Raw genomic sequence first — 27,645 nt, 5'->3', positions numbered from 1 at the left:
TCACAGAACGCTTTGGGTGGGAAGGGACCTTTAGAGGCCACCCAGCCCAACCCCTGCAGCGAGCAGGGACATCTCCAACCAGCCCAGGGTGCTCAGAGCCCCGTCCAACCTGGCCGGGAATGTTTCCAGGGATGGGGCATCGACCACCTCTCTGGGCAACCTGTGCCAGTGCCTCACCACCCTCAGTGTGGAAAATTGCTTCCTTATATCCAGTCTGAATCTATTCTTCTTTAGCTTAAAACCATTATTCCTTGTCCTTTGACAACAGGCCATGCTAAAAAGCTTGCCCCCACCCTTCCTATGGCCCCCTGTCAGCACTGCCAGGCCGCACTCAGGCCTCCCCGCAGCCCCCTCCTCTCCAGGCTGAGCACCCCCAGCTCCCCCAGCCTGGCCCCGCAGCAGAGGGGCTCCAGCCCTCGGATCATTTTTGGGGCCTCCTCTGGCCCCGCTCCAGCAGCTCCATGTCCTTGTGCCGAGGGCCCCAGAGCTGGGCGCAGGGCTGCAGGTGGGGTCTCACCGGAGCGGAGCAGAGGGGCAGAATCCCCTCCCTCGCCCCACTGCCCACGCTGTGGGGATGCAGCCCAGGATGGGGTTGGCTTTCTGGGCTGCCAGCGCACATTGCCGGCTCGTGTCCAGCTTTTCACCCCCCAGGACCCTCAGCTTTGCTGCGCTCGATGGGCAGCTGTGGCTGACCTCTGCTCTGCCGCAGCAGCTCTCTGTCCTACTTCCCCAGCCGCTTGTCCTTGCAGCGGCAAAATTCAACTTGGCTTCAGGTGCCGAGCGGCTCCGTGCCGCCTCTGAGGAGCGGCAGCCCCACGGAGGGAACGTCCTTTCCCTTTTTAGCCCTGCCCGGCTACCAGCGTGAGACGAGCAGATCCCAAGAGGACAAACCTGCTTTAGCGGGCTGGGAGCGGCATGAAGGCCAATGGGTCCCAGCGCTTGCGGCTGGAGAGATGCTGGAATTTGGGGCTCCGGCAGCAGCTGCTGCCCTGCGGACAGTCGGGCGGGTGCGGAGGAACGGCTGGCTCCCCTCGCCCGAAATACGGCTGGAAGCGGAGCAGCTTTGCAGGGCTCATCACGAAGCCCGGTTTTCTGCCACGCCTCCGGTTCCCGACAGCAGAGCAGGTAGAAGAGGGCCGTGCTCGCCCTGTGCGTGCCCTTAGCCTCCTCACGCACCAACCTTCTCCTTCCGAGAGACCAAAACCCAGAGCTGCCATTTAGAGCGCGCTCCTACTCCTCCGCAGGCGGCGGGGGACCGGCGCCGTTGCTCCCCACGGGATTCCAGCCAGGACGGAGGCACAAGGCTGGCCAAATGGCAAGCAGCGGGGTTCCTCCTGCGCGCCGCTTCTTGCTTCGCCTCCCTTTGCCTTCAACCGCGCAGTCAGGGCAGCGGAGACCAGCGGGAACGGCCCGATGCCCCGAGAAAGCTTCACGGGGAAGAGGAAGGCACCTTCGTACGGTGGCAGCTCCGAAGCACGGGGGGCTCCTACCCCCTCTTGCAGTCCTTTTTATGCAGCAGAAAGTTAGCGTAGAGACACTGGAAGTGAGGGGCTGGTTGGAATCATGGAGCGGACAAGGAATTTTCCCCCAAATTTATTCAGTGTCGCAGTTCTTGCCCTACCTCCAGCTTCCAAAAGCCAAAAGATGGGTCTAATCCACCAAAATAGTACAGCCATATTTAAAGAAGTTATTCAGCGTGATCTTCCAATATATAAAATAAACTTTACATATAGTCCCCACTTTTATACAAAAAAAGAAAGCTTTTTTTTTTTCTTTTTTTCCCTTGTACACAATTATTTGTCATCAGCAGGTTACAGACAGTCAGCTGGGAGAACAGGAGGTCCAGCAAGTGGTCTTCATCGGGCAGCGGTCGGGAGTGTGATGGAACGATGGTGTTTGTCCATTTCTAGAGCACCCACAACAGCCCAGCACTAAACCTTTCAAGTCTCTCTCTTTCTTCAGTGAATTCACCGCATATTTCGTAAGATGTTCCTGAAGTTTTCCAGTTCTCTCACGCTCGTTGAAATCCTGTGCGCAAGGAAAGCAGAAGGGAAATGTTAGAGCAACGTACGCATGGCGCATTATTATTAAATTATTTTAAATTATTTAAAATTCAAGAGAAAGAGACTGCTATCAAGTAAAGCTTCAAGCAACTCTTAGGAAGAGTTAGAATTTCAGCTAAATTAGGTTCTGGTTACAACTAATTTTGCAGACTCTTTTTAAAGCAAACACCGAGAAACACGGAGGAACAGGATGTTACAGACTGCTCAGCAGTGATCAGACAAAGCCATTAACTAGAGGTCAAGAAACAGCCCACAGTATTACCGGCTGCGCAGGCAGGTCGCAGAGGCTCCCTGCAATATAAGCTTGTTTCTTCTGAAGGGGTTTTGTGGTTTTTTTTTTTCTTTGAAATCGCCTACCTCATTTTCTTGCTGAATGCATTTTGCCCCCCGGGAGCATCAGCATCGGCGAAGATGCCCGATCGGCCTCCGAGGACAGAGCCCGTGAGTGCCTCTTCCGTAAAGGAGAGGTCTGCCCTTCCCAGCCAGGACAAATTTCATGTTTTAAGGAAGTTTTGAATAACCCAAATCGCTTTTGAACAAAAAGCAAAAGATGGAGGTCTGGTTTAAAAGTCTCTTCTAATTGAGGTTGGTGGGACATGAGGTTGGAGTCTGAGAAGGAGCTGCCCGGCCCCAGTCTTCTCACGCAGCAGAAGATTTCCAGGGTAAAGTTGCAGCTCGGCAGCAGAGGGGCAAAGGGAAGAAAAGCGGCGGCTCTTTGCCTGCCAGCCCTCAGCCTCTTCTGCAACCAGACATTCAAAGCGTCCGTCAGCCTCCTGCACGCTGCTTCCAAAGGCAACACGGCCCAAGAAAGGCAGAAGGAAGCCCAGCTCCTCCGGCCCGAGGGGAACGCAGCAGCTGTGCTCAGGAGGGTGGCACCACAGCATCCGCGGGGAAGGAATATTTTTGGGTTTTCCAAATTTGACTGACGCACATTAGGGTCTCCCCGCTGCTGGAAGGTACAGCCCAGTGAGGCACAGCAGGACCCCTGAGCTTTCGCATCGGCGGCAATGTCGCCTGAAGAATCCTTTGAAAAACCTGTTTGCCAGAAACCCCAGGTCTGTCAACACCACTAAGCGGTAATGTATAACCGGGGCGTCCTGCAACCTCCTCTCTCCCCTAAAGGCCTTGTTACCCTCCTTCACTGCCAAAACCTCCTCATCCAGCTCTCCACAAGGGCTGGATTGTTGGATTCCTGCTAAACGCAACCATTGCAAACAGATCTGGGAAGGAATCGGTGGAAGTGAGAAGCTTGGAGAGCTCTGAAGCGAGCTTAGAAGAAGAACCCTTGTCTGGGGACAATGTACTCTGAGGACAGTCACACCGTTTCTTAAAAATCACCAAATTCCATGTATCTTAAAATAAATGCTTCCTTGAATTCCTTACAGAAATGTAGAGTATGAAGAAGTTGGTTTAAATTGTTCCAACTGTTGCACTCCACATTAACATCATCTGACATCTGAAAGCTTCTTTATGAGACCCTACGATCAGAGCAGGAGTTAACACCAATATCGCTGATGAGAACTGACTGCTTAAGCTTAAGCTGTTAAGCTTGTGTAAAAGTAGAGGGAAAAAGTCTCAAACTGACCTTCCAAAAGCATTAAATAAGGCAACAGTTTCTTGTCTGGTCAGCTGGAATCCGTAGGAAGGGCCGCTTTCAGGTATCTTTTCTATCAGGTTTTCAGAAAAGAGGATCTTCAGCGCTGTACCCAAGCCCTGCGTCTGTGCACGACAAACAAGATCGTTTAATAGCGGGGAGACATCCAAGTTTAACTTTACATCCCTCCTTCATCTTCGCAAGGATTCCTGTTGACATCATCTTAACAGAGCAAGACCTGGATTTCACTTCACACAGCTCGGAGAAGGGAGCAGAACAGAGCCGGGACGCTTTATTTATTTAGCGTTACCGTGATAGCAGAGCTACCCGACGGAGGCTTTCCGTCTAGGTTTGACCACCTATAAAATTCAGCGCAGATCTTGCCGAACCCCCCGTTTTATGGCACCCTCTGCCTCGCCTGCCAGAGGCTCTGCGCCCCCTCTCTCAGGGTGAACCCAGTTTTTAACTGCAAAGGCAACCGGCAGCTGCTGCCAGGCCCAGCAAGCTGGAATCGGCCACTGCTTCCTGCTGACCGGGCTCCGTAATGACTCCAGCAGCCCTGTCCTGTATCTGGGAGCTGACCCCTACCGAAAAAACCGCGTCTGTGCGCCAGAGTCCCGTCAGATGAGGTGCTGCCAGACACGTCCCCAGCTGCCGACAACGCTTACCTGCAACTTCCCCCACAGGCGACACTTGAAGCAACCAACGCAGTCCATTATCTTAGAAATATTCTTGAAGTGTAGCCTAAATTCCTCCTAGGGGAAAAGACATTCAAGATGATCGTGGTTACGCGCTAATTAGGACTTCTTCCACGTATTAATCCAAATGCAATAACGTATTAATTCTGGACTTGAGGCTAAATTCAGTGGGACTGAGTTAGGGAAATGCTTCCTGAAGCGGGGTCCTCAGCAGCAATTCACCGCTCTCCTTAAGGCCCACCCTACGGCCTGCAGTTACCCACAAGTATCCAAACCATGCAGAAAGCAAAATGAATTAGAAATACCTGATCCACTACCTTGAGTGTACCAGGGTCCCTTTCAGATCTAGAAATATCCCAGACGCACATCTGAAAATACCCTTTAGGTAGCAAGTTTTGGGCCCCTCAGCACAAGAAGGACATTGGGGTGCTGGAGCGTGTCCAGAGAAGGGCAGCGGAGCTGGGGCAGGGTCTGGAGCACAGGGCTGGTGGGGAGCGGCTGAGGGAGCTGGGGGTGTTCAGCCTGGAGAAGAGGAGGCTGAGGGGAGACCTCATTGCTCTCTGCAGCTCCTGACAGGAGGGGGCAGGGAGGGGGGGTCGGGCTCTTCTCCCAGGTGACAAGTGATAGGATGAGAGGAAATGGGCTCAAGTTGCGTCAGGGGTGGTTTAGATTGGATATTAGGAGGAATTTCTTCACGGAAAGAGTGGTCAAGCACTGGAACAGGCTGCCCAGAGAGGTGGTGGAGTCACCATCCCTGGAGGGGTTCAAGAAACGGGCAGAGGTGGCACTTTGGGACATGGTTTAGTGGGCATGGTGGTGTTGGGTTGATGGTTGGACTGGATGATCTTAGAGGTCCTTTCCAGCCTTAGTGATTCCTGGTTTTTACTTTCATTAAAAATAATCCAGCCACCAAGCCAGGAAACACAAAATTGCTACTGTCCCCTTAACTGGTTTAGTGGTGGAGTTGGCAGTGTTAGGTTAATGGTTGGACTGGATGATCTTAAAGGTCTTTTCCAACCTAAACCATTCTATGATTTTAAGTGCCCCAAAGGGAAGGGCTGGCCAATTACCTTTAGTTTAGCAGCTTCCTTTTTATTCCCTGCAAAGAATGAGTTTTCATCGAAATGCAGTGGGAAAGACCTGAAACAGAAGGAAAAGCGTTTTATCTCTCCACAGCTTGTTTGTAGGGCTGAAGTCCAGACCCACAGAGGTATCTGGTTAGGTGCGCAAATGAAACTGATAGGTGTTAGACACTGGACATCTCTAGATGTATTTTAAGTCAAGCTGTCTGTTTCTTAAATCTCTTGGAGGCTTTTGATTTTAGCTTGCATCTCACCTTGGAGACACTTTCAGCAATTGCTCTACAGTTTCTAAGCAATTGTAGTCTGTTTTCTAACAGACGTAAGCACCGAAGGCATGGGAGTGTGACAAGATAAATTCAAACATCGATTGCATAGGAGACACACATTTCCATCTGCTTCCAGTATCTTCCATTCCTCTTACTCCAAACTCTGTCCAACAGCCCAAAGCTCTGTTACCAACATGTTTAGGATCTTTTTCTAGTTAAAACCACGAAGCCAGGACTGGTATTCCACAGATGAGTCAAACAGGTAGCCAATTTCAGGGCTGACACATAGGCGGTTATTAAATTCAATTCTGCTAAATCAAAAAGGCAGCCTAGACTATTAAACTGTGGGCTTAATTACCCTGTTTTGCAATTTGAATACAGATACCAATGTACTCCCAGCAATATTACCCTACTGCACAAATCACGCTACCCCACTGCAAGAACGAACCCAGAATTTGCCTTTCTAGGTGCTTTAAGTGAAAGGTTAAGCACGCTCAGAGATGCTGGGGTTGAAAGAGCCATCCTCCCCCCAAGTACTGAATGCAATTACTTGGCCAGACGGAGAACTTCCAGCAATAAGTTTTTCATTTCCGCATCATGACTTTTATTCCCCGTGTACAGCTGGAAACCTGGGCGCTCAAAGAACGGCAGCACTTTGGATAGGGCCCGCAGCTCTATCAGGTAGAGAAAATACAGGTTCTTGAGTCTTCTGGGACCTTCCCCTCTGGTAATGACTTCGTCAAACCTCTGCTGGAACTCTGTAACATTGGGGCCCCATTTCTTCTCTGACCACGTATCTGAGAGAGCAAAAAAAAAAAACCCAGAACAATGACATGAGGTGGATGGGTATAGTTCTGGTTCACCTCCTCCCACTGTCCCAGGATAAATGGTGAAATGCAACTCTAACCAGGGAAATCCAAGCTTGACAATAATCACAGCCCTTTTACTAACCACAAATTGTTCAAGAATCAAGAGAGGCACGCTTTTAACCAAACTCGAACCCCAACAAATGCCAAACTCCAGCAGAGCTTTGTCAGTTGGATTAAAAGATGAGCCAGGCTTACAAGCAAAAGCTAAAAAAATGGAGGCTGCCCATGTTAAACAGCGTTAAATCAGTTGAAGAATTTCTCATCAGGTGAGCTCCTTGTTTCTGAGAGCAGTTCTGTGCCAGCTGGTGATAGCTCAACATCTGTCTGCAAGCGAAGAGGGCTGGATGGATGGACCAGACAGGCTGGGAAGGTTCCTTCCTTCCTTCACTGCCTCCCACAAAAGCCACCGACTTACTGCAGAACTCGGAAGAGGTCTCTGCTTTGGCCGGAGCATCTGCACTGGGAAGCAGCGTGGGGGCCAGAGGCTGGGAGGCTCCCTAATGAACAGGGACATCTTAAGAGAATTCCTTCTATCGTGGAAGTGCAAGAGAACGAAAGCAGCCAAGGATCGGAGGAGACTGGCCTCTATTTTCCATTATCAAGCCCACAGGTTTCACAAAGAATATTTCTGTTTGCTCATCATGTACTTAAGATTATATAAAGTATGTAGTGGAAGATATAACACAGTCATAGCAAGCTGATGTATAAAAATGGAAAAAAAAAAAAAGGGAGAGACTTTATCTTCTAAATCACCGATGGATAACCAGCCCAGCAGGAAAGGACTCCTTCTCATCTCTGAGCTGAGGCAGGCTCTCTGCAAGGCGATCACTGCACCTGCAGATGGGAATCCCTGCATGGATCAAAGCTGAGCCAAGGAACACTTCTGCAGAGCAGAGATCATCTTCTGCAGCCTTTCACCAACAGGAGCTATCCCCTTCCACACAAGCCAAGCAAAGACACTTGCTCGGCCGTCTGTATCTAACCTTATTTTCCTAATCCTCTGCCCAGTCCCAACTCACTGCTTGCCTTTGACGTTTCTCTTTCTTCTATCTCCCAACTCTAATGTAGTCTAACTCACATCAAGGTGAGGCCTACGTGGGCTGTAGAAGATTTCATAGAATCATTTAGGTTGGAAAAGACCTTTAAGATCATCCAGTCCAACCATTAACCTACACTACCAAGTCTGCTCTAAGCCAATCAAGGGTAGACTGGACTAAACCATGTCCCAAAGTGCCACATCTACCCGTTTTTTAAACACTTCCAGGGATGGTGACTCCACCACCTCTCTGGGCAGCCTGTTCCAATTCTTGACCACCCTTTCCAGAAAGAAATTTTTCCTAGTTTCCAACCTAAACCACCCCTGGCGCAGCTTAAGCCCATTTCCTCTCGTCCTATTGCTAACTACTTGGGAGAAGAGACCAACACCCACCTCACTACAACCTCCTTTCAGGTAGTTGTAGAGAGCGATAAGGCCTCCCCTCAGCCTCCTCTTCTCCAGACTAAACAACCCCAGTTCCCTCAGCTGCTCCTCATAAGGCCTGTGCTCCAGACCCTTCACCAGCCTTAAATATACTTACTTTGTTAAATCTAAATTACTTATCCAAATTCCAACAGCTATCTCTAAAATCCGTACTTGATTTTTGTAAGGTTTAGCAGAAGAAAGCTGGTAGGCTCGGTCCACAGGTACCACTCTAAAGTACCATGACTGAATCCTTCAGGAAGTCTGTCAGAACCTGCATCCCACGCTGCACGAGTGGCGTGCCACAGCCCTTGGCCACGTGAGACACACAAATCATGGTTTCACATCAGCCTAGGTTTTCAACCCCAGGATGGAAATTTAGATTCTTCAGATAGTTACTTATGGACAAAGGCGCGCAAAGGAAATGGAAATGGCATAGGGAAATGGATCAAGGCTCTTGGGAAAGCCCAGCCAAGCATTTCACAGTCTAGGTGAGGTTATCGCTAAACTGACCGTCATAAAGACGGGCTAGGAAGGGACAGCCTCGATATGCAGTTAGAAACACACTCCAAAATAACCTTGGAGGAAGAATAGAAGGAATGTGTGCTGGAAGTCTTGGTACAGAGCAGTGTCCAGCCATTTTCAGACCTGAAGGCATGCGGTAACTGCATTCCTGATTCTGTTACACAACCTGTGTGCTGAGGGAGGGAAGAGAAGAGCACAGGAGTAGGCCTGAACCCTGCTGGAACGAGCTCCAGCTAGCATTTAGCGGAGCCGCAGAAGCGTCAATATAGGAGTGACGCAGGAGAGCTAAGGCAGAAAGCCGCGTTTACCTTGTAAAAGGTATCTGGCGCTCAGATGGATGTTGATGCTTGCATGGAGACCAGAAATGAGTTTGTAGAAAGCTCGTTTCTCTACACAGACACCTGAAAAGAAACGGGCACGTTAAGATACTGAAAGCGTACACTGAATTTTCCTCTCCTGGCTGCCAGACAGAAATCTAATCCCACCCGAGCGTGGTCAGTAACTCCCACCCACTCCCTGGCCATTTCGCGTTCATCCCAGGAAGAGCACCCAAGTTTAGAAAAAGGGTTACCTTTCAGCCACTTGTAAAACGTGTGCCCTGGAAACAAAAGGAAAACATCAGTTTGAGACGTCTTACAGCAGCAGGAGAGCTTTAACACACTGTGTCACGTTTCGGGCCACTTCTTTGGCCACACCTTTCAGAGCACAACAGGATGATACATGAATGAGACAGGGCAGCACCCTCCCCTCTGCTGTTGCCCTCCCGTGCCGCAAATGCCCTGAAAACCACCTCCGAGGCCAGCCCCCAGGCGACCCCTGCCCGCTCCCGTTTGCGGAAGCGGGGAAAGGAGCATTAGAAGAGCATGAAAACAGTTTTCCTCCTCACCCTTCTAGCTGATGCTTCTATAACACAATGTGGCACCAGCTAAACATAGCACGTGGTCTTTCCCACCCATCTGGGCTGGATGATCTCTAAAGGTCCCTTCCAACCCAAAGCGTTCTATGATTCTACGATCTCAGCAAGGGCCCGGGAGGCAGAAGTGCTACGGAACAGCACAGCGTAGGGGGAAACAAGGATCACGGATTGCTTTTCTCTTCTGGCCACGGCGGGGAGAGGGGCTTTTTTATTAAAAAAACCAAACAAACAACACACAACCAAAAAACAAAAACCCCACACAGTGCAACCAAGTGCGTACAATCACACAAGGCAGCGTTTCACACTACCCCTGCTACATGCTTGAAAGTAACCTGGAGAACATAAAATGATCTGGAGATAATTTGGAGACAAAGATGTGCCATATACACAGGCCCAGTTGCTGCAGAGGGCAGACAGCTCCAGGGCACGTCCTGCCCCAGATGTGCACCCTGCAAGGCCGAAGGGAGTTGGGCACCCAGCTCCCACCAGCTGTCAGAGGCTTTTGGGACTATGAGTCTTGTCACAGCTCCAGCCTGAGAGCTGCTTTCTCAGCAATAACAAGCGCTGAAAAAAATGAAAAAAAAAAAAAAAAACCAACCCACAACGCAAGTCCTGTTCCTGAAGGCTTACGACACTTCAGTGACTACCTTCAAATGGGACTTGTACTCTTAAAAAAACTGCTGGTGCTTCTTAAGACCTCTGCACAAGGACGGGCTGGCCTCAGGGACAGGGAGCCCAGAGGGATCTCTCCACAGGGTCCTGAACATGGCAGAATTTCTGACAACTTCTGATTTTGCCTGAATAATGATTTTGCTAACCAGGTGCACTATCTAATGGTACAGCTCGTGACAGCACGATAAAGACGCCACATTTGTTTCTGTTATCAGTAAAAACAAACAGAGTGCCACTCACCTCCATCGTCTCCTGATGGAAAAAGAAAGCACGAGTGGTGGAGGGAAAGAAAAGAGGAGATTAAAAATTACACATAACCAAAATTAAACTCCAAAGCACAAGCATTAAGATTGCTCTGTTAATCTGCTCTGACAAGAGAGCGAGCGTCTCTAGGGAGGTTTAGAAATGTTCTGAACACAGAAAAACAACATCTCAAACTGCAGCGGTGAGCACACCAGATGACCAATGCTACTGAATAACCTGACCAACACAGGAGGGATCAATATTTGCAAAGGAAGTAAAACCACCACGTAGCTGAACAGAGACCAGAAAACAGGGGACACAGGTGTCTACCTCTGCCAGGGATCTCCTGTATGACCTCCGACAGGATACTCAAGGACCCCATCCCTGTTTCCTGCGGTTCATTAGTCACCTGCAACAACTGTCACAGGTATCGGGTCAGATTCTCTATTTTCATGTCCTCCTGCTTCCTCATTTGCGAAACAGCAGTCCTTCCCTCTCCCCTCAACGTACCCCTGTTACTTCCTTCAGATCTTGCCCTAAACAACAGAGGTGGTCAAGGGAAGCACTGATATTTTAAAGGACATCGGACATTTCCTTCACCAGTGCTGCTCCCGAAGTGCCTCTCCTTTGCACAAGGGTCAAGGGAGGGGGGAAAGCACCTACACAGTTTAGGGAAAATCGAGAGATCACTGCAGAGGGTACTGGAGCGGCGTTCAGGTCAAATGAACGGGGAGTGAGGCTGATGACATTCTAGGTGTCTGGGTGGGATGGGGCATCAGGAGACATGGGGTCTCTTAGCAGCCTTGGGCATGAAGCTCTATGCTTCCAAAACCCTTCCCTGCTTCCATTTACACTGCCTAGCCTTAGCCTCGAGGGCAGAGTTCCTCTTACTGGATGGCTTCCACAGAGGATCCCAGCCAGGCTCTCATTTCAGTCCGTCACAGATGGTTTGGCACTGCTGCGTACAGAAACCAGGGACCCAGGAAGAGCCCAGGGTTCAGTCCTGCTTCCAGTCCCACCAAAGCTCACATTTCTCCCAGGAGTGGAGGACCAGACTTCCTTTCTCCATGACGGATGCTAGAAAGCCACTCTTCCAGGTGGCCTTGCGTTAGCCCTAAAATTCTACACTTCATCAGGAGCTACAGCGTATTTCTCATTCAGTAGAAGTAGCTCAGAGAGTATTTATTGTTCCTGAAGCTAGGATCAGTACACTACTAAACCACGTAGTGAGATAAATAAATGACTCACCTCTACCAGATGCCAAAGGTCTTTTTACATTCTGAGGCCTAAGAAGGAAAGAAAAAAAAAATAATAATTTGAATATGTAAATAAGTGACTGTCTCCTTGCTGTGCAGAAACGCAGCACAACATAAGTAGTTACTTCTCTGCAGTCAAATAGCCTGAAGAGATCTGAGAATCCCTTCCATGCCTTAGCTTTGCTCAGACAGGAAAGGGGTAGAGCAAAATGTGGCTTTCTCTTTTTTTTTTTTCTCTCCTTTCTTTAGAAAGAACAGCTATGAAAACTCAAGTGTCTACAGAGGTGCTAGCGGACATTATCGCACAGCCTTGGTGCGACATGATGCACTAGTACGAACGGGGAGGAAGTCATAGAATCATAGAATCGTTTAGGTTGGAAAAGACCTTTAAAGTCACTAGAGAGCTCAGAGCAGGCAAGAGTAAGACCAGCGCCCACCAGTACGGTGCATCAGCCCCAGGGGTAGCCACAGCAGAGTTCCCACTGGCACACAAACTGGGGACAGAGCTCCCTGCAATGGCCAGGGAGGACAGGACTGTGTGCCCAGGACCACATCACACAGCGCCTGCAGGCTTGTGGAACCTGTCTCCCAAAGCACCTACTTGAAGCAGTTTTCTTCGTAAATACTGTTCCAAATTTTCCAGGCATCCGGTCCTTTGTAGCCAGTATAGCGTTCAGGATTCAGGAGTAAATCCACGTACTCCGCGTCAGGAGAATAGATGTCTGCGAAGCAGAGTGCTGGGTCAGTGACAAAAACTTCTGAAGGCAAATGACATCTTCCAAGGCTGATCCAGCCACCCCTTTGCATACTGAACAGTCTTGCCAGCTGAGAGACCAGCTCATCCCTCTGCAGCGAGGTAGGTGCATAATATTTGCTACGCTTCAACCCACTGCAGCGGGGCAAAGCTCTCCGGCCTTCGGAGCTATGGGAGCGCACGGCCACTGATGGTAAAGCAAACTCTGAGCACGCTCCATCCAAGCTGCTAACTCGCTAAAAACAGCGACACCCTGACCAGCAATGACGCTTTGTCAGAAATATTGGCATCATATTATTTTCAAAATACTGAGGACAGGGTGGGTGGAAGAGAGAAGAAATGCTATATACGCTCCAGGCTCGCTGAAATAGTACACATTGGCCTGAAAGTTCTGCAGAGGTGCTCAAAATCCCGTTACAAGCCTTGTCAGATCAAACAGGTCCCTATACCATCAGCTTCGCAGAAGCTGTCTGAAGAGTCATCGTGCTGTGTCCACTGGAGCACTGCCTGCTGCGTTTCCTTGCTGCAAAGAAAGTGGAAAAAGACTATCAGAAAGAGCACTGATGCTAAGTTCCCTTCCAGACAAGTAAGGATTGTGGAAAAAGAAGTCAAACCTCAGAGAGCCATCAACAGCTCCAAGTCTCTTGGCTTCTTCGCATTCTTCAGCAAGGTTATTGGCTTCTTTCGAATACTGGGTTGAAAAGCAAAGGGGTGGGGAGAGAAGAGGATTAAAAAGCAGTTTTTCTGCTGTTAGAATTCTGCCTTTAATGCACTAACCAGTTGAAACATCAGAAACACTGTTATGATTCATCCCACCCTGCATTTCCACAGGATGTCTGCAGATATTTGGAGGCTTATGCAATTGTGATGATTGTCTCAGGGACTCACAGCAGCCTCTGGCACTGCCGTAAACACGTTTTGTGCCCGATGATACTTGCTCTTGGAGAAGTCTCCTAAGCTGCTCTGCGTTAGTGGAGGGGAATACCTGACTTCAGGACAGCCACCTCGAAGGCTCTATAGCATGCCAAACACTTGCAGAGGGTAAAAATCTAGCCACAAAGTACATCCCGACAAATACTGCCCATCTGATTCAAGGCAGCTTTTCTCAGCTGCAGGGACGCAAAACTGGTCCTATAAGCTGCATCATTTTGTGCATGCAGGCACACCTACCTTGTAACTTCCAGATCTGATTCCGTCAGGGACTTCGTCCTGAAAGACAAAATTGAGCATGTGCTACCTGTGGGGCTGATGAGCCTAATCTTTGAGAAAGATTAGGAAGGTTACCACAGTTTCTAGAAGTTAGAAGGTAATCAAAGCACTCAGCTTAGCTTACAACACATCCAATTTCTGGCTCCTCCAGAGCTTAACTAAGGTTAAGCAATATTCTTGGTGGTTTATTTTCATTTTTCGCAAGACTCCTTCAAAAGGTCAGCAGCCTTCCACAGGCGCTACGTCAGGTTATGTTTTGCTTATCCAAGCGTGAGGTTGGAGAAGCCAATATAAACTTCAGGGGAGCTGGAGTTGCCTCTGGGCACCGTCTCCCGGTGATGCCGGCACTCCTGGCAGGAGCCCAGGCGCCTCCTCAGATACTGCAATTCCCAGCCCCTGATACACGTCATCCAAAAACTTCCCTTTTACCACTCCATCATGTAATGTCAGGCTTGCCAGCCCCACACAGCCCGAGCAGCACATACAAGACAATTCTCCTAAATTCTCCTCAACTTCCTTTTCCTCCATCAGTAGGAAGGCAGTAAAACCACTTCTACACTGCAGGAGCAAATACTGTGATGGCAAACAGCACAGGAAGAGAAAAATTAAGCAATGAATAAGAGTTATTTTTGTTGCTTTCAGAATGAAATGGACCCAAATCAAAATAATTAAAACCAGCAGTGACACAGTCAGTTCTTAAAATAAGAACAACTTCTAGCTAATACTAGTGTAACATCATTCCATCGCATTGGTCCTCATCATTAGCAAAAACATCCTTTTTAAGGAAAAAAGTATTTAAACAAAACTTAGGGTTATTTTGAGGGGGGAAAAAAAACCCCATTCTATTTTGGGTCCATAATAGGTGCTTTTTGAAGACTAGGGAAGCAAAGGAGACTTGTTTGAGGGGTAAGGTAGCTGCTGAGAAGACAAATGAATTTACCATACATATGAGAATTTATATAACAACTGATGCCCACACACACACACCTGTACCAGATTATTTCAAGTTGTTGTATCACCTTAGATTTTTTTTCAGCCAAAAGCTACACTACGTCAGCTTACCACGGAGTTACCAGGCGAGGGGGACAGACACCTGCTTCACCGCAGCGTACTTTAAATCGTACATTAAAATAAACCATCGAGTTGGGAAAAACGCGCGCAAGTAGCGTCAGGAGACCTCTTTCTTTGAGAGCACCCATCGCGCCATCGGCACGGCACACCCCTGCGCACCAGTAGCATACACACGGCCTGCTCCAGAGAGCCAGGAATGAGCGCATAAGGCTGTCTGTGGCTGGCTGCCAACCCACAAAGCCAGGCTGGGTGGCATTTTCACCACCTCTATCCACCCAGCAACCAAGTTCCGATTCACTCACTTTCTCGGCCGCTTCTTTTCAGGCGGACACCTGCAGTCAAGATGTTTTCTTTCAGCTCAGCGAACAAACCCCTTTTGTCCAGGATACAGGGACAAGAGCGTTTGCTTTTGTCCTGAGAAACAGAGGGCTCTGAAAGAGCCATTTCACGTAAAGAGAGAGGGCTGGAAAGGGCCTAGACAAATCTGCCTGCGAATCACAGTGTGGCCGGTGGACCAAGAGGGTGAATATCCTGGCAATTTACAGAGGCACTTCTTGTAATAACAGTGGATTTGCCCAAAACCCATCTCACTTAATACCAAAAATAAAAGAGGGACCAGGACAATTTTTTGGCCATTCACGGAGGGTCAGCTATTAAAAGCCTAGCCTTTAAACTTTCAGAATTTAGTATATTTGCCTTTCCCACGGATACCAGTATTACTGCACCTAAGAAACCTCCACCAGAGCCACAGTTTTGCTATAGCTACAATAATGAGAAGAGTAAGTCATCTGCCTGCTTATTCCTCTCGGTCTGCAAAAGCTAAATGTAGAAAAGAGGTAAAAGAATGGATTTGGTACTTACAGATGGGCAGGGCTTTACGGCACAGTCTCTTATTCCACAGTGACTGTTGTCATTCCAAAAAGGACAAGGTTTCTTTAGGTTTACCTATAAGGAACATATTATCCTATTACATATTTCTTCCACGCAACCAAGCCAACCTTCCACACCACAGTTTACCAACACGCATCTTCAGCGCCTTAGTGCAAGACTTCAGATAACAAAGCCTAGTGCAAGACCTCTGATAACAAAACTTAGTGCAAGGTTGAGTGCAGTGAGAGTGGAAGCAGAGGGTGTTATTTATCTTAAAGAAGTTGATCACACTCCTTCGCTTGTCTCTTGTACGAGATGTGCGTGCCTGCACGGCCTGGCCAGGACTGTTTGTGGTAACACAGACGACAAGACACATAGGTCACCAATTCCTAATGGCATCCTGAGGCTCCCGTTGCGCAATGACAAACTGGGTTTTGGCCCAGTTTGTACCCTTTGGTTTGTACCCTTTAGGAGCCAACAGTTACTACGGGGCAATCTTTGGCCTGGGAATATTGCTCACTTCATTCTCCGTGAACCTTAGGGGGAGTTTGCTCCCCATTGATTTTGTTTCCTTCTTTTGGGCATCGTAGGACTAGAGCCCGCCTCCCTCTTAGAGGAGCAGGAAGAGGATCCAGCCTTGCTGCCATCCTCCTGTGGCCAGAGCGCAGGTCTTCTGCTGTCAAGTCATCTGTGTTCTGGATTTGTCAGCGTGCAAGCCTTCTGGGCTCGACGGGAACAAATAATTCCTTGGTGTTTACCAGATTGATCGCTGTCGCTCATGTCCTTGTTATCAGTACAGGTTATTCTTTTAATCTTTGCTTTGCTCTTTCTTCTGGTGCTTTCGCACACAGATACTTTCAGTCATGCTTCGTTCAGACCAATCTTAGTATTCCTGTTACAAATCCCAACACTAGAAGGGGAAAGGCCGTTAACTTCTTTAACAAGTCCTAGTCTTTCTTTTCTGTGAGTTGGTATCAAGTATCATTCTTCCAAAACAATTAACATTTAACAAGATTTTGTGGGTTTGGTAGAGAGGGGGAGCAGGGAAAAGCAGCTCTACCCCAGTGATTTTATATGTGGGCCCATTCTAGTTTGCAGTGCAGTGAAGTGGGAACTTTTTAAACTGTTCTTACAGAAGAGTAAATACTTGTTTTGTCTGAGGAAACAATCACTGTTCAGTACCTGTATGCAGCAGGTAAAATACTGCCCCGTAACCCAAACGCTCTCAAACAAACCCCACATTTAGTCATATACGTGCAAGCTCAATGAATGGGAGCAAAATCCATCTAAGGAGGATGGTCTGGCTGTAACAGCCACCAGTTCACCTGGATGTTTGGTAACTAAACCAGGCTCTCCATGTCAATGGGGACACACTATGAATACTCTCATTATGCAACATGGATCTCCAGTCATCAACATTTTTGAGCCACAGCTCAACAAAAGAGTCATTTCATTGGTCTACCGCTCAAGTTCTTAAGAGGGAAAAACACGTAAGAAAATATCTTTTAAATCATGCATCTTATAAGCATGCTGTACCACATTAAGATTCTCCTGATAACAGAAGAGTCCCACTTACTGGCTGCATTCTTAAAAGATCAGGATTAAAACGTAGGTATCTGATTTTAAAAAGATCAGCAGTAACATCACGGGAGATAAAAAAAAAGCAGGAGCACACAAAATAAATACAATTCTTGTATGAGAAAATTACCTTGTAGTATCTAAAATAGTCACTTTGCAGAAGTTCATTCAGTCTAGGAAAAAGCTTGTAGTTGTTGAAGGTATCAATGGTTTCTACATCACAGGCGCAGTCATCTAAATGACCAGTAACCTGTCGGATAAAAAAAAAAACCCAAACAACCAAATATGAACAACTTAACCAATGCTTTTTAACACTGCAGACAATAAAACAATTCACAATTTTCTTTCCTTTTACCAGCGAGTCAACTAGTGAAGTTTAACCAGAATTAAACAACATTAAGCCAGACTGTGCTGAATTGGCAGAGAACTTCTTTTGATGCATCCTTTAGGGTGTGCCCTCTACTCGTTGCTTGGGGACAGGCAGTTTTATTTGGAAACACTTCTCCTGAACACACATTGATAGGTTAAAATTCGCTGACGTCTGAGTAATAGGCATCAGACAGACACTTCCATCTCCAAAAAGCAGAGATGACAGACACGTTCAAGTAGGCTGTGTCACACACGTACAGAAGAACCGCGCAGCCCTTGTCCACACATCAGATGCAGTTACAGAGATGGCAGATGTTTCTGTCAAGGCCAAATCCAACAAGACACGGGATATGGACTGATGATCTTAGAGATCCCTTCCAATCTTAATGATCCCTAGTTTTTACTTTCATTAAAAATAATCCAGCCACCAAGCCAGGAAACATGAAATTGCTACTCTGCCCTTAATTGGTTTAGTGGTGGAGTTGCTAGTGTTAGGTTAATGGTTGGACTGGATGATCTTAAAGGTCTTTTCCAACCTGAACGATTCCATGATTCTACATCAGCTGCTGTAACAGCTGTGAGCCATACGCACAGCCAGCTCCGGTTCCGGTTTGAGACTAGCCTCGGTATGCTGCTCCTGTAGGATGGTGTACAGGTGAGAGCTGGTGTTTGCATAAGGGACCAGTTAGGCAACAATAATGCCACCGAAAATTACAGCGCTCAAAGAAAGTCCTTGTTGTTAACTGACTGCGCTGCAGCCATTTGTTTGATTTAATCAGAACCACAGCAACTGCAACAGTCTCCCTCCTCGCCTCAGAGAGCCATTTGGCAAGAAAACATTTGTTCTAAATCTGATGTAGAAAGCCAATACTTCTTGCATCATCCTGAACCACTCAACAAGCTGTGTGCAAGCCCTGAAGAAAAAAAAAACACAAACACAAACAAAAGAAGAAGAAAAAAAAAAGTAGCACAAATTCAGCTATGGCTTTCTGACACGTAGATTACTGTCTGGATGACAAAGCTGCGAAACACAGAAGTAGTTTTACTTCCCCCACGCCCCCGATGAGTACTTGGGGAAATCACCCTGGCCAAAATCACGTATTACTACTCATTCGCTCTCAACAGTACGCCAGGGATTTTTCCTGGATGTTGATGTAGCAATACAACACGTGGCAAGATGCCATTCCCCAGGATCAGATAAATTCAGGGTTTTAAGACCAGACAGCTGTTTTGTATCAATACTGTCGATTTATGAAGTAAAGAATGGGACGTTTGCCACAGTTCGTGATGAGAAACCCTCTTGCCACTTCTGTCCCAGAAAGGCTACAAAATCCTGGTAGCGGAGAGCACAGCAACAACGGACCCCACGCTACTGCTCTAGGGGGGTATGTCCAGTCTCTGCCTTCTCTCTGCACACAAGAAAGCTGGAAGCAGAGACAAGCAGAACAAGCCTGGGAATGTCGGCACGGGCAGCTCCCGTGAAGTGTGACAGAGTGCACTGCCGAGCGGCGGCATAAAAGCTCCCCGGGGGCGGCCGGGAATAAACAGGCAGATGGGGGAGGCACAAGACCTAAGAAGGTGCTGGATTGTATTTAAGGGGCTCCCCCTGGTCTTACTTCTAAAGCACTCAACCAGCCGAAGGGTTGCTGAACACTGCGGGACAGCAAACAGAAGCAGGTATCACCCCTCTTGCAGGAAAGGCAGTAGTTGACCAAAGTCACGGGCATCTCGGCAGTCAGAAGCAGGAAAGGGCGTAAAGCCCTGCAAGCCTCAAGAAAGAGCCTCCCTGATTCCAAAGCAAAGGCGCTGCTCCAGCCTTCACAATAAAGGCAAAACATATTATTACGTACAGAGAGAAAAGAGCGAGCCGCATGAGAAACACGAGCCGCCTGCCTTGACACATTTCCGGAGAGCCCTCAGATAATTCAGCAAGACCTACCCATCAACTTCAATAAAAACGATTGTAATTACTACTGTGGAAATGAAGCTCCCTGCCCTCCTTCTGAGAAGGAAGGCAGAAATGAAACACTTGCACTCAGTGCACACAGTCACACAAAATGGGGAAGGGGGGAGAAAAATAGCCCGGATTAAGCATAGAGCACCTTAAAGGCAAGTGCAAGTTTCCCCCTGCCACCCTGGACAGAGCGGGAAGGAATCCAGCCTCCAGATCCGGACTGCTCCGTAGCAGGAATTAGCCTTTTGGAAACAGCTTTTTTCAAAAGGGCTTTGACATTTTGGATTTAGCCACGCTGATCTAAGGGGGGAGTGAAGGGAATTCTGTTAGAGCGTGCCAGAATGCCCTACGCCACTTGAGCAAGCAGCTTTTGTTAAGACACCTTATTTGGAGGCTCACTTCTCTTTCTTGCGCTCATGCTGAAGCTCACCGCCTCATCTTCACACACGTGCCGTATTCTGTCATGCATTTTGCATGGTAATGAAGATTAACAGCATAGCAATTAAGCTTTCCACTAGCCTGAATCACCCCTGTAAAAACCAGCAGCAATTTGCTAATCCAGTTACCCAATTTAAAGCTCTTTCAAAATTTAAAAAAAAAAAACCACAACCAACCAAACCACCAACAACAAACAAACCCGAATAAAAACCGAACCAACTGCATTTTTTATTTCCTGGAAGCATCCTTTGAGGCAGGCAGCTTATAGACTGGGTCTGAAAGTGGCCTGCAAAAAGATTTGTGGATAATCTTCAGCTGCTCTCTGTACCCGCGCTAGACAACATGCCACTCCAAGGCAATGACATCCCTGGAAGAGGTAACATCGGAGACCCCAGCCAGCCCTCAACTGAAACGGAATATCCCATTTGCACCAGGTCTGTCTTCGCTACGTCTAGCGACCAATTCAAGCCAGAACCAACCCGGCAAAACATCATCCTGAGAGTAATGCAGGGTGAAGCGCTGCAGATGCTCGCACAATACTCGGGAGTAGAAGGGGGTCATGCTTTGGAGATGTCCAAATATCCGCTGCTCGGTTTAGAAAAGCACTGGTGGGAGGATGGGCCACAATGCCAGAGAACACACCTGTGGGGACAGCATGAGCAAAGGGGAAGCGCCGGTGAAAACTCGAGCTCTGCTCAAGTTTGGGAGTTTACCGCTGTTTAAGAGGAAAAACTCCTTTTTCCTCCAAGGATTTCAGTCAGACTGTGCAGAAATGGGCAATTTCCCTAGCCTGCACATGGCTAATAAGGCATCGCTGGCGTGCTCACCTTCCTCCTCCGCCTCCTAAGCCACCAGGCTGCTGAAAAAAAAAGCTCAGCTCAGGTGATGCCTCTTGTATGTGCCCAACCTACCGAAGTTCACAGCCAAAGGAGTACAGGAGACAGCGTCGAGAGCTGAGCCTCCTCAGAGACCAAGGTGAAAGCCCCCGGGATGCTACCACCAAACAGCACCGGCCCGCTTGGAGACACGGGGAAGCGGGCAGCATCAGACCGCTTGGCAGGGCACTGCATCCCAGAAGTTTCCTCTTGCTCCGTGACGGCCTGCCACCGCAGAACCTGCTCCCTTCAGCCCTGTATGCAGGCAGAGGCTCACTTGTTTTGGATTTCAATTCCTGCTGTCAGAGCAGCCGAGTTACAGCATGTGTCAAACATGCCCTGCAATAGGCGGTGCCTTAAAACACTTTCCCCCCCCACCACCTCCCTAAAATACTTATCTACATCTTCAGCCTGTAGTAATTAGAACAGTTGTTGAAGACGAAACATAAATTGGTCCGGTCCCAAACATGTGCCATGTGCTTGCCGGCCTCTGTGAATGACTGAGCGGAGCGGCAGCGGTGGGTCGCGCTCCACCCATCAGGGGTGTGAGAGCCTGGCATGCGAGCGACGGGCAGGGCTGGGTTTGCCCAGCGGGAAGAGATGCAACGGAGCCGCCGGGACAGACGCCGCACAAGCGACTCCGACTGCTGAGCAAGCACCGAGGAGGGCGTTCGGCTGGCCCTCCGCAATAGCTGCTCTCAATCCCGTAACGCCGAGGTACCCACCTCGCGTGCGTAACGCAGGGTGAAACGCCGCCGCGCGTGGACTCTGCGTAATCCTTGGGTTTGGCCCTCGCTTCATCTTCCTTTACCCCCAGGCCAGGCTCCCGTCAGCCTGCTCTCCCCTGTGCTGCTGGTCTCTGGCCACCTCTTTCTGCTTCCCCCAATGTCACAGAAACTTCCCCGGGGCAGTGGATTTAGAATCATAGAATCGTTTAGGTTGGAAAAGACCTTTAAGATCATCCAGTCCAACCATTAACCTACACTACCAAGTCCACACTAAACCAATCAAGGGTAGACTAGACTAAACCATGTCCCTAAGTGCCACCTCTGCCCGTTTTTTGAACACTTCCAGGGATGGTGACTCCACCACCTCTCTGGGCAGCCTGTTCCAATGCTTGACTACCCTTTCTGTGAGGAAATTTTTCCTAATATCCAACCTAAACCTCCCCTGGTAGGGCTTTCTTCTCTTGCTACGGGCTCCGTCCCAGACCCATACACCACCATCTACCGCACAGCTGGGCAGGAAAGAAGGCAAGCTCTTTTCTGCATCTCCCACTTGCAGCTACAATAGGACAGAGGGAAGGGAACAGTACAGTGGCCGAGGAGTTGCTTTTAGCCTGTAGCAACCTCGCTGGCAGCTGCCTGCTCTCCTAGACAAGCCACACCAGTCCCAGGCTGACGGCAAGCCGATGCTTTCCCTGCTGCCCCAGCAGAAGCTTCCTTGCAGCCGCCCTGCACAAGTGATTTGGGGCTCTGCCTGCCCATGGCACTCAGTCCAGCATGATTGGAGCAAGGAGCTGGCAGCCAGGTGAGGACAGTCATGCCCAGCATAGAATCATAGAATCCCAGAATGGTTTGGGTGGGAAGGGACCTTTAGAGGCCACCCAGCCCAACCCCTGCAGTGAGCAGGGACATCTCCAACCAGCCCAGGGTGCTCAGAGCCCCGTCCAACCTGGCCGGGAATGTTTCCAGGGATGGGACATCGCCCACCTCTCTGGGCAACCCGTTCCAGTGCTTGACCACCCTCATTGTAAAAAATTTCTTCCTTATATGCAGTCTAAATCTATTCTTCTTTAGCATAAAACCATCACCCCTTGTCCTGTCACAACAGGCCTTGCTAAAAAGATTGTCCTGGCAGCAGTATATGCCAGCCCAGGTGCTTTCCCCCCCTATCTTTTGCCCAGAAAACAAGGACTGGGGCTTCCGGAGCTCATACAGAAGCAAACCTCACATGGGAGCCTCAGGACGGGGTTAAACCACAGAGGCTGAAGTTCTGTCCCTTGGCACCTTGTCCTGGTTTCGGCTGGGGTGAAGTTAATTTCTTTTTCCTAGTAGCTGGTACAGTGCTGTGTTTTGGATTTAGTGTGAGAATAATGTCAATAACACACCGATGTTTTAGTGGTTCCTAAGCAGTGCTCACACTAGTCAAGGACTTTTCAGCTTCTCAGGCCCTGCCAGCAAGAAGCTGGGAGGGGGCACAGCCAGGCCAGCTGACCCAAACTGGCCACAGGGCTATTCCATACCATACGGTGTCATGCTCAGTATAGAAACTGAGGGGAGCCGGCCGGAGGGCAGCGATCGCTGCTCGGGGACGGGCTGGCCATCGGTCAGCAGGTGGTGAGCAATTGCATTGTGCATCACTTATTTTGTATATTCTTTTGCCATTATTATTATTTTCCATTCCTTTTCTGTCCTATTAAACTGTCTTTATCCTGACCCACAAATTTTACTTTTGTTTTTTTCCCCCCTGAACGGCCTGTGTGGCATTCAGCTGCCTGCCAGGTTAAACCACAACACACCTCCAAGCGTCTGCTAGCAACGCAGGATCTGCAGCGGCTCTGCACTACCTCCTGAGCCACCCCACAGAGACCAGGAACTGTGCTATGTATGAATTCCTGCCCTGAAGGCTGCTGGGCGAACACAAATTCAACAAGAACGCAAGAGCGACTTGAAAGTCTGTAACTCTCAGTGCCTGGATTCACCCCTAATGACAGCGTACCGGCCGAAGGAAACACCCCCAAAGGAAACCAGCCCTCTTGCCAGACCGGAAACCTCGTCAAAATCCCCGTCTGCCAACCACTTGCAGCACATCAGCTTAAGGCAGCTACATCAGTCTGTAAACAGCGAATGAGCAATAATTACTAGGAATATGGAGAATTGATTCATGGCTGACTAAAGCATTAATGCAAACAGGAGTATCTGGGTGGGGGACGCGCTATCTATAAAGTTCACGGGAACTCTGATATTGCAATCTTGTTCAGCACTAATGAGACAGATTGGAAGGCAGAAACAGTATGTGAAACTTAAGTGTTTTTAGTAACAGATGGACGTTTCTAATAAAAGTTTCAGGACTGGTTAGCAACCTCTCTAAGTAAATGAAGAGCTAAAATACCAGTCGACAAAAGCAGGTGAGGCATTGCTCTTAGTAGTACAGACAGACAAGAGCGCAACACCCATTCCAGAATTATGGCCCACTTAAGTCAGCGTTTGAAATATTGCTCTCAAAAGCGGCCCCTGTCAACTGTCCCAACACGGGCTGACGGACAAGTCATAGAATCATAGAATCACAGAACGCTTTGGGTGGGAAGGGACCTTTAGAGGTCATCTAGCCCAACCCCCCTGCAGTGAGCAGGGACATCTCCAACCAGCCCAGGGTGCTCAGAGCCCCGTCCAACCTGGCCGGGAATGTTTCCAGGGATGGGGCATCGACCGCCTCTCTGGGCAACCTGTGCCAGTGCCTCACCACCCTCAGTGTAAAAAATTTCTTCCTTATAGCCAGTCTAAATCTATTCTTCTTTAGTTTAAATCCATTATTCCTTGTCCTGTCACAACAGGCCTTGTTAAAAAGATTCTCCCCATCTTTCCTGTAGGCCCCCTTTAAGTACTGGAAGGTTGCAATAAGGTCTCCACGCAGCCTTCTCTTCTCCAGGATGAACAACCCCAACTCTCTCAGCCTGGCCTTGTAGGAGAGGTGCTCCAGCCCTTGGATCATTTCTGTGGCCTCCTCTGGACCCGCTCCAGCAGGTCCATGTCCTTCTTGTGCTGAGGGCCCCAGAGCTGGACGCAGTACTCCAGGTGAGGTCTCACCAGAGCAGAGTAGAGGGGCAGAATCCCCTCCCTTGACCTGCTGGCCACACTTCTTTTGACGCAGCCCAGGATACAGTTGGCTCTTCCATTCTCCCTACATCAAGGTTTCTTAATCTGACAAGCCCATGAGACAGCAAGAGATGGTTCACAGGAGGAAACCAAAAGCTACATCCAGGCCTTCAAGTATCTAAACAAAGGAGGGCAAAATATACCATTTAAGGATTGCCCTGTATTTTATGCGGTGGTAAATAAAAACCACCAGACCAGTTCCGCACAAGATGATCAGCAGATTATTTTTTACAAAAAGATGAGGCAGCCCTCGGGTGTGTTTTTAAAAGGTTAAGCGGTTAGTAAGGCTGAGAAATGCTGCCCTATATAACACGTTTTCCCGAAGGCAATAAAGTCTGGAAAAATCTTGAACCTGAACACTTGTACTGAAAGCTAAACCAAAGCATACGCTATGCCATACACAAGAAGTGTGTTGCAACAAACCAAAAGTGTACAAAGTACAAAGCTGGTTCCTCCTACCCAAGGGAAGAAGCCTGCAAGCCATTACGATGCCAGAGTGCCAGTTCATTTAGTGGGTCGGGCTTCTTATCCCACACCACGCTCCTGTCTCAGACTTCGATCCTTAGGAGACAAACTTCACTGTTAAACAGGAAGCGTACAAGCAAAAACCCTACAGAGAGAGAGAATCGAAACGCGTGATTTTCAATTCCTTACCAGCATAGCTTGTATTTACCATTTCCACTTGAAACTGCCAAGAGCCACCCAAAAGGCACAACCAAGTGCACCATTGCATTTGTTTTCTTTCTCCACTCTCAATTGCTCACTCACAATTAAGCACTGGATTTTTAATACAGCAAGAGTAGGCTCTACAATAGCTTCCTTTTTTTCAAAAGGCAACAAAAATAAAGCACTAAATACATCCTACCATCTTCATTCCTTGATCTTGCAAACGTGCTTGTGGGAAACTAAGTCAAAAGGAATCTGCATAGTGACCATTCTCCCAAATCCAGCTGCTTGGTCTGACATTTTGGTTGACTATACCTGGTCCTCTCATTGCTGTGCGTCAACAGAAGGCACACCAAGTGCTACAGGGTAACACACCCAGCATATCAGCGAGGGGAATTAAGCCTGGAAGAGCTTTAATGAGCGGGACAGCGCAGCTCACCCCAGGCATGGCAGGGTGGGGGAGCGGGTGCTGGCACCACACCTGCTGCAGCCACACTCTCTCCTGCAGAGCGGAGTCAGGAGGAACAGCAAGGGGATGGAGAGGGGAGGAGGCAGCTCCCCGGCATTACAGTCACACACATCCCTGAAACATCCGACGAGAGGCACCTGGGTGGTGAGGGAGGAACTGCTCCCCTAGCTGGAACACTCACCTTTCCTGCCAGGGGCGGGGAGAGAACAGAGCTGAGAGGCAAGGAAGAGGGCAGGGGGCTGCTCTGCGGGCAGAATCATAGAATGGTTTAGGTTGGAAAAGACCTTTAAGATCATCCAGTCCAACCATTAACCTAACACTGCCAACTCCACCAGTTAAGGGGAGAGGAATCATTTCATGTTTCCTGCCTTGGTGGCTGCATTATTTTACATGAAAGTAAAACTAGGAATCATTAAGGCTGGAAAGGACCTCTAAGACCATCAGTCCAACCATCAACCCAACACCCCCATGCCCACTAAACCATGTCCCAAAGTGCCACCTCTGCCCGTTTTTTGAACCCCTCCAGGGATGGTGACTCCACCACCTCTCTGGGCAGCCTGGTCCAGTGCTTGACCACTCTTTCCGTCAAGAAATTTCTCCTAATATCCAATCTAAACCTCCCCTGATGCAGCTTGAGGCCATTTCCTCTCGTTCTATCGCTAACTGCTTGGGAGAAGAGCCCGACCCCCCCTCCCTGCCCCCTCCTGTCAGGTAGTTGCAGAGAGCGATGAGGTCTCCCCTCAGCCTCCTCTTCTCCAGGCTGAACACCCCCAGCTCCCTCAGCCGCTCCCCCCCAGCCCTGTGCTCCAGACCCTGCCCCAGCTCGCTGCCCTTCAGCGGCACCCTCCGAGCCCATCTGCTTTAGGCACCTCCAGGCAGCCCTCCCCACGCTGGCAGAGGGGTCGAGGCACCGAGGCACCCGCACCCAGCGCTACCCACGGGAGGGCCCGCAGCCCCGGCCCCACGCAGCGAGCGCCAGTGCCGCCACCCGCCCCGCCCCGTGTGCGCGTCCCGGGCAGAACCCACCTGGCAGAAGCAGCGTCTCTCCGCCGCACCGGGCGGCCCGTGGGCCACCACCGGCAGTAGGAGGACGGCGAGTCCCAGCACCCGCAGCAGCAGCCCGCTGCTCGCCGCCATCTCGCCGCGCCAGCCCCGCCGCCGCCGACTGAAGAAGCCGCCGCTCCCCGCGCACCGCCCCTCGCCGGGGGCGCGGCCGCCGCTGGCTACGCGCTGTGCCGCACGCAGCCCGGCCCGGCCCCCCGGGGCTGCCCCAAAAGCGGCCCGGGCCCTCGCCGGGCAGCCGGGGAGGTGGCCCCGGGAATGAAGCTCAGCTTCTCGGCCGCTCTGACTCATTGGTGCCGGGACGGGGTGGCCCTGCCCCTGAGATGGGGGGTGGCCCTGCAGGGGCACCTGGCCAGGCTGGGCCGATGGGCCGGGGCCAGCGGTGTGAGGGTCGGCAAGGCCGAGTGCCGGGTCCTGCACTTGGGTCACAACAACCCCGTGCAGCGCTGCAGCTGGGGAAGAGTGGCTGGGAAGCTGCCTGGCCGAAAAGGACCTGGGGGTGTTGGTCGACAGCCGGCTGGACATGAGCCAGCAGTGTGCCCAGGTGGCCAAGAAGGCCAACAGCATCCTGGCTTGTGTCAGGGACAGTGTGGCCAGCAGGAGCAGGGCAGGGATCGTCCCCCTGCACTCGGCACTGGGGAGGCCGCACCTGGAATGCTGTGTCCATTTTGGGCCCCTCAGCACAAGAAGGACATTGGGGTGCTGGAGCGTGTCCAGAGAAGGGCAGCGGAGCTGGGGCAGGGTCTGGAGCACAGGGCTGGTGGGGAGCGGCTGAGGGAGCTGGGGGTGTTCAGCCTGGAGAAGAGGAG

At 49.8% G+C, this 27,645-nt stretch overlaps 1 protein-coding gene across 1 annotated transcript; it reads right to left on the bottom strand.

The window, feature by feature from the left end:
* Window positions 1–1,665: 1,665 nt before the first annotated feature.
* On the bottom strand, window positions 1,666–26,911 carry ERO1A (endoplasmic reticulum oxidoreductase 1 alpha). The gene is made up of 16 exons (XM_075712204.1): window positions 26,801–26,911; window positions 17,256–17,375; window positions 15,539–15,622; window positions 13,568–13,606; window positions 13,012–13,088; window positions 12,847–12,920; window positions 12,245–12,365; window positions 11,636–11,673; window positions 10,385–10,396; window positions 9,128–9,154; window positions 8,865–8,957; window positions 6,254–6,500; window positions 5,426–5,495; window positions 4,326–4,412; window positions 3,649–3,782; window positions 1,666–2,028 (listed from the first exon to the last, which is right to left on the bottom strand). The coding sequence occupies exons 1-16, from the start codon at window positions 26,909–26,911 to the stop codon at window positions 1,968–1,970; spliced, it is 1,395 nt and encodes a 464-aa protein (XP_075568319.1). The 3' UTR covers window positions 1,666–1,967.
* Window positions 26,912–27,645: the final 734 nt, after the last annotated feature.

The sequence above is a fragment of the Pelecanus crispus genome, chromosome 6 (genome assembly GCF_030463565.1).
Source record: "Pelecanus crispus isolate bPelCri1 chromosome 6, bPelCri1.pri, whole genome shotgun sequence".
NCBI classification, from domain to species: Eukaryota; Metazoa; Chordata; class Aves; order Pelecaniformes; family Pelecanidae; genus Pelecanus; species Pelecanus crispus.
This window is presented reverse-complemented; position numbering and strand designations above follow the sequence as displayed.